This window comes from Benincasa hispida, chromosome 8 (genome assembly GCF_009727055.1).
Source record: "Benincasa hispida cultivar B227 chromosome 8, ASM972705v1, whole genome shotgun sequence".
NCBI classification, from domain to species: Eukaryota; Viridiplantae; Streptophyta; class Magnoliopsida; order Cucurbitales; family Cucurbitaceae; genus Benincasa; species Benincasa hispida.
Genome location: NC_052356.1, coordinates 52,375,036 through 52,382,382, shown reverse-complemented (window position 1 = coordinate 52,382,382; position 7,347 = coordinate 52,375,036). Strand labels below are relative to the sequence as shown.

Sequence of the window (7,347 nt, the reverse complement as noted above, 5' to 3'; positions counted from 1 at the left end):
AAGGCACATATATTTAATATTAGTGAATCAACGTATCAAAAAGTAAAAACAAATATTGTCCAAAATCTAGAGTTTGAATAGATGAAATTTAAAAGTTAGGGTATAAGTTAGTTAAATTACATCAAACAAAATAACAGAGATTAGAAAGACAGGATTTTTAAAGATGAATAGTTTGGTGTATGTCGAGGTACACTATCTTAATGCATCCTACTATCATCACGTAATTATAATTCTTCAAAAAGAATAATGATTAGGTTCAACTTAGACAGTAGGTGTATCATGTAGTCCTCTTTGTAATATAGTAAGAAATTAAAAATAATTCTATTTTTTTTCAAAAAAATATTTGTTACATAGCAAATTTTAATTGAGTAATTGAAAAGCACTAAAAAAAGTGTTTACTTTGCTTCTAGTTTAGAATTCTTATATATATTAGATGTGTTTGCTAGTGTTTTTTACGGATTTAGCAATAAAACAAGATTCGAGAGTCAAAAGAACAAAACCAGGCCAAATTTCCCAAGAAAAGAGAGAGAAAAAAATGAATATGAAAGAAAATGGGAAGGCACTGCAACGCTACACGGCACTTTCGCGACACCATCCACAGAAGCAACATAAAGGGGGGAGTGCCACGGCACGACAATAGAGCGTCCTAGAGCTGGACAACTGTTGCGGCACCAGAGTTATTGTTTGGGAAAAAAATTAGTTTTGGAAAATTTTCTCTACAAATACAAGGGGTTTTCAACAATCCAAACCATGAAATTCCAGAGACATAAACTGAGTTTTTGCTGCAAAAGAGAGTAGAGAATGTGAGGAAAAGAGTTTGGAGGTTATTCGAGATCCCACGGTGCAGATAATGAAAGGTCTTGTTTTTTTTTTTTGAAAAAAACAACATATCAAATTGATAGTAATGTAATAAAAATTGTAAAAAATAACACGTTTAAATTTTTACCTTATAAAACTAGCATCTTTTTTTAAAACTCGTAAAAATAGTGTTGTCGGTCCATCTCATACGAGATCGACTACAAGATTTTAGTTAAAAAATTAACGTTTTTTGACTTATCGATTGTTTGAAACTTTCTCGCTACATCTCACCAAATTATATATCGAGATTATGTACATCTCGATTTTAATATCGGGCAAAATAACACCGAGATTTTATATATTTGAGCTTTCTCGGTGAAATCTTGGGCATAATTAATACCGAGATTCTATATATTTGAGCTTTCGGTGAAATCTCGGGCATAATTAACACTGAAATTCATATATTTAAGCTTTCTCGGTGGAATCTCAGACGGATTAATACCAAGATTCAGTATATATCCCGGGTATAATCTTACCCGATTTTTCAAAAATTTTGATCTTTCACAAAATTTAAAAATGTTGAATCAATTTGGAAAATCTATTTTGATAATTAGAAAACCCATTTAGAATTTTGGAAATTCATATAATTTTGAAAACATAAATTATACTAAAGATTTGAAAAATTACATAATAATTTGATACAATATTGAGTAAACATAATCGAAATTTGAGAAAATTTGAAAATAATATAAGATTTTGTATAAGATTTGGGAAGATTACATAAAATAGTAAATCTCGGTAGGTAATCAAAGATGTACGAAGAAGTCTCAAAACAATCGATGAGTTAGAAAAAGTTGATTTTTTAACACGAGATCGATCGAGAAAAACAATTTTTACGAGTTTTGAAAAAAATCTAATCATGCTATTTCTAATAATTTCCTAAAAATAAATGGATTATTATAAAAGTGAGTATGTCAACTGTCGGTGGGGTCACAAGCTTCGTAGTTGGGGATAACCAGTGAAGGTTTGGGCATTTGTCCATTTCCCATCTGATCAAAGAATTGAGAGGTGAAGGACCAAGCGAGTGAGAGAGAAATGGAGGGAAGGGGAATTATGAGTCCCAAAAGATCCCGATTTTCTCCGAAAATGACCAAAAAGGGTACTCCACAGCCAGCAAAACCAGCCAAGAACAAACATCCCAGAAATGTTACTGGATCCAAAATAGAAGTCACTCCAATTCCAAACCCAACGCCACCAAGGGCAGCCACAAATCCTAGTCCAAACCACAGCAAAACTCAGTCCAGATCGGAACCATCGTCCCCGATTCCACCTCCAACTCCAACTCCGACGACAAGAAGTCAACCCACCACCCCTTCTTCTTCAAATACCAATGTTGTAAGACAAGGTGGACTCTCCTTTGATAACCCTTCTGTTTCAAAATCCTTTCATTCTCCAAAAGATTATCACAAAAGTTCTCCGGGCTCTTGGTTGGGTCTTCAGAAAGATGTCAACACTAGTCCTGATCCTTCTTCCCCTGCTTCTTCTCATACTGCTTCTGATCTTAGTGATCGCTTGTTACAACGCCTTTCTTTTGACGGTCAGCTTTCGTATTACTTCACACCTTTTTTTTTTTTCTTTTGTAAAATTTTCATCCTACACTCATGAATCTCAACTCCATCCAAACATTTGTAAACTATTATAGGTTTCAAATTCAAGTACTATATATAAATATATATACTTAAAAGGCTGTCAGATGGTATACCATTAAATTTACCTTCACCTATAAATTTAAGTTTTTGGGTCAACTGGTGGTTTAATATGATAACAGATCAAGTAGTCCAAGAGATGTTGTGTTTCCACTTGTTGGGTCTTCTTTATATTTCAAGCCCACAAGTGAAAAGGTATTAGATGATATATAATATTAAATTTACTTCACGTATAAAAAGTTTTTATATCAATTGGTGATTTAAGAACCTTCTATACATTTAGGGTGGAATCAAAATTTGGTGAAAATTGAGGAACATTTTTATTTTAAAATTATAAATAAAAATATAAGCTTAATTAAATTACAAGTTAACTTGGCACTCCATCAATTTAATCAATGAAATTTTTATTTTATTTTTTAAATTTACATACCTACTGGAAACAAAATCACTTAAATCTAGTTTAAATGTTGTTAATTTAAACTTTTGTTTATCTGTAATAGATCGCGATGGATGAAATTTTGCTATATCATATAAATATTTTATTTATTTTGTTATACTTAAAAATAACCCTTATAACAACTTAGTTATACTTATTGATTAGGCTTATTCAACCTTGCTTTTTTAGTTTAGTTGTGATATGTATATATATCTTCAAGCTATATGATCTAGTTTTGTTGATATTTTCTTTGAGTGGTTATAGATTTGGTTGAAATAATCTAGTACTCTTTCTAAAAGAAATCACATGTGTAGGTAAAGATGTTGCGGACATCCTTCAAGGAAAGTCAATATATGATATAATGGGCTCAAATAAAAAGGAAGAAACATCTCAAAGCATTGATGGTTTGAGAGTACTTCAAATTTACAAGGAAATTGCATCTCATCGCCAAGAAAACTTATTCGTTGAACCTTACTTCAGAAAGCTCAATGCATTATGGGATGAACTCTCATTCTATATTACTGATTTGGCTCAATGTTCCAGCGGCGGTGCAATTCAAAATGTTAGTGAGCTTACGGAGAGACAAAAGGTTGTGCAATTTCTTGTGGGATTAAATGATTCTTATGCCACAATTTGCGGCCAAATCCTTGTTAAGAGGCCATTTCCGACGGTGGAGGAAGCCTATTCTGAAATAATTGGAGAAGAAAAACGTAGGGAATTGGTTGCTGCATTAGAAACTGTGGCTGCAAAAGTAATCCAAAGCAATTGGCTTCTTAAAAATCAAAATAGTCGATCCAATAATAATCGTGGTATTGATCAAGAAGTTGATAATGCTAACCTTGGATCTCCTATGTGAAGTTGAAGATTTTCAGCTCAATGAAAATTCAGGGTTAATGTTTTATTTATTTTTTTATTTAAATTCCTTTTCCTTTCGGTCTTATTCATATGAATATTCTTTGCTTTTGCATCCTTAATATGTTTCATAATTGCTATTGAATTGCACTGTTCTGACACATTTTTTTTTTTTTTTTTTTTGTGTTTTCTCCATGAAGGTAAACTAGTCCAAACTATTGATCATCATGGTGAGACTTCACGAGGAAAATGTGTTACCTCTACAATGGTCGAGTCAGATAATGTATTTTACTTCTTCATTATGTGTGGCTTGTTTCAAGTGAATAAGAGTATTAATGTGACTCATTTATTCGAGCCCTTCTTGTAGAATTGGTAAAATAAGTTTAAAAAATTAGTCTATAATCTAGATTTATTATTTTTGTAAAAATAATAAAAAAGAAGCTCATCTCACTTGATACACTTAATACACTTTATGCATTTGATACACTACTAGTATACGTCTGATACACTTGTTACACTGTTGATATACACTTAATACATTTGATATACTATAAAAAATAACCAGTTATTTAAGTGTTTTAAAAAAAAAATCATAAAAATGATTTTTTTTAAAAAAACACTTTTTCCTCTAGTTATTTTAAACACGACCAAATTGTCAAAATGAGTATACTAAACTGAGTGTTAGTGAGTTTTAGGTTGAATCTCCGTAGCCAATAGTACCCTTGTGTACTTAAAAATGAAAAAAAAAATAATAATAACATCATTTAAAAAGGAAGAGAACAACAAAAGAGAAAAAAAACATAGCAAATATAAAAATTAAAGTGAGTAATAACTCATATTGCTACAAACAAAAAAAGAAAATACAAAAAGTATATAGAGTAAAAGAAAAACAAATACACAGCTAATATATTTTAAATGTGATATATTAGTTGACTGATATATCAAAAAAAGCGAGTGTTAAGAGGGCAAAATTGGAATACGGAATAAATAGAATTTTAAATTTAAAAATTTTGTCATGTCTACAATTTTTCATATGTTGAAGACTTATCTCTATATCACTCCTAACAAATTATCTTTATTAAATGCAATAAGAAGTGGAGAATGAAATTTTAAAATGATAATTGATAGTTAATTAAATTATTGCTTCGATTGACCCAAACCAAAGGAGGGTTGCTACAGTGCCTTTCTCTGCCTCAGGACATCGATCCCCATCGCCATGCTGATTCTTCAAGTTCTAGTTCTTTTTAATTTTTCCAATGGCTCACTTTCGTAACCTTCCTCGCTCTTGTTACATAAAGAAAAAAAATAAAGATATCAAATTAATCATTGACAAGCGCTCCCATGGAAACAAGGCCTTGCTCATAAAACTTGGCATACTAACTACAAACACACACTGTCGTAAATATTAAATTTGGGAGTATTTCAAGTATCATATCCAACGCGACTAGACTTAATTAGACAATGAAACTGATGGTTCACCAATTGAAGTGAATGATGATGAGCTTGTGTGCTAAATAAAAATGAATAATGATAATTGATAAACATGGATTATAGCTTAGTTTCAATTAAAAAAAAAGTCATATGCCTTGGACAATGCGGTCTTGTATTGAGCCCACATTTCATCGACAATAATTGGATCACATTCTGTTGGAAAGAAATTTTGGAGGTTGGAGGAAATTTGGAAGAGAATTGAGAAAGAGGCTACTTGTGTTATTGAGCATTTTTAATCTTTTTTGCCTTGATACAAATGGTAAAGGGTCCCTCTTATTTATACTAGTTGGCACTTTTAAATCTATGGCTAGAATTTTGCCAACACATTCATGATCTAGTGGCTACAACTGTTTATCTAGACTATTCTTTATAATTATACATTTTTCTCATATGTTCTATAGAATCCTAAAAGATGCTCTAAATATCTCGTACATGTAATTTCTCTAAAATATTATAATAATTAATACTTCTAGAAATTGAGGTTTTGTTTTGGACTAGGCCCAAATAACACTAACTCAAAATTGAGTTTACATTTCAACACTCCCTCTCAAACTTGATTTTGTTACTCTCGACAAATCTCTCAATCTTGTGAAGTCATCTTTTTAAGAGGTTTAGTGAAGATGTCGGTTGATCATGAACGTGAATTTGGAGTTTAAGAATTGGAGTTAAATAATCAAAAGGGTATAGACTACCAAACAAAGAAGATTCTTGAATTTGTGTATATAGAAAGTTTCGCATGATTATTGATCAGTCTCATCGTTATATATATTTATATCCGAAAATAATGGTGATATTTCACTCCTCACAAGGCCAACACGTAATTGAAAAACTTTTCAAAGGATAAGTTATTATTTTCATCTGTCTTTTTTGCTCCTTAGCAACGGAGCTTTGTATTGAGTATAATTTTAAAAAGAGAGATATTTATTAGTGGAAAGGGGCAATGATATTGTCATATTGGGTTGAGGAAAAGTTAACCAAATGTGTGAGACTACTTTTGAATAGTCACTGAAAGGAAAATCCGTAGTGTGCATATGGTTTATGTTCAGTTTTCCCTTTCACCCCACCACACTAACAGATCTGAAGCTTTTCAACATTTGAACTTAAGAACATCCAAGACCGAATTAAAACTCACCACACTAGCAATGAAGCTACCACGGCTGGCGAACGAGTGAAAAAGCTAGTGGCGACAAATTGCAAAAAATGTCGGCGGCTGGAGACTCTAACTGATGGCGAAATGCTGGCGGCTGGATGCACGTGGCAAGGCGGCACATCAAGTGGCGAGATCGACGAAACCCGGCAGCAGCAATGCTGGGATCTACTTGCTCTTGTTGAGACGTTTGTCATTATTAAATTTTATTTGTGGCATTTAGTGTGACTTTTGAGTTTTGTAACTTTTAGTTTTTTGTAACCAATAGTGATTTTTAAGTTATAGGAGTTATGTGAGTTATGAGATTTTTGTAACCATTGGCATTCCTATGGTTATGTTTGTAAGTCTATATAAAGGCATGCTTAGTTGAATTGAAAATATATCTCTCATTTTTCATATTTGTCCTCCACGTTTTTTTTTCTAACATCGTGGTATCAGAGCTAGTAGAAAATATTGAGAGAAAAATGGCCAACGGTGGGATAGGTTCACTTCAACTACCAATGCTTACCAAGCTCAACTATGACAATTGGAGCATCAAGATAAAAGCGTTACTAGGAGCACAAGACGTGTGGGAGATCGTGGAGAACCGTTTCCAAGAGGTAGAAGCTGGAGCCAATCAAGCGCAAAGAGATGCGTTAAAGGAGACAAGAAAGAAGGACAAGAAGGCCCCTTATATCTTGTATCAATCGGAGGACGAAGATACGTTTGAGATCATCGCCAATGCGGAGATGTCAAAGGCAGCATGGGACAACCTCCAATCGACTCATAGAAGAGCCGATCATGTGAAAAAGGTATGGTTGCAAACCTTACGTGGTGAGTTTGAATCTTTACAAATGAAGGAGACGGAGGTGATAGCAGAATATCACACAAAAGTAATGGCTGTCGTCAATCAATTGAGACGGAATGGTGAAGAAATC

General features: G+C 32.6%; 1 protein-coding gene across 2 annotated transcripts; it reads left to right on the top strand.

Annotated features, from left to right (window-relative positions):
* Positions 1-1,814: 1,814 nt before the first annotated feature.
* LOC120083452 (proline-rich receptor-like protein kinase PERK2) lies at positions 1,815-4,247 on the top strand. Of its 2 annotated transcripts, none has more exons than XM_039039221.1 (3): positions 1,815-2,395; positions 3,261-3,829; positions 3,993-4,247. In XM_039039221.1, the coding sequence occupies exons 1-2, from the start codon at positions 1,894-1,896 to the stop codon at positions 3,794-3,796; spliced, it is 1,038 nt and encodes a 345-aa protein (XP_038895149.1). In that variant the 5' UTR covers positions 1,815-1,893; the 3' UTR covers positions 3,797-3,829; positions 3,993-4,247. The 2 variants fall into 2 exon arrangements, with proteins under 2 accessions (XP_038895149.1, XP_038895148.1); XM_039039220.1 differs by having other exon boundaries at positions 1,818-2,395; positions 3,255-3,829.
* The last annotated feature ends 3,100 nt before the right edge of the window (positions 4,248-7,347 follow it).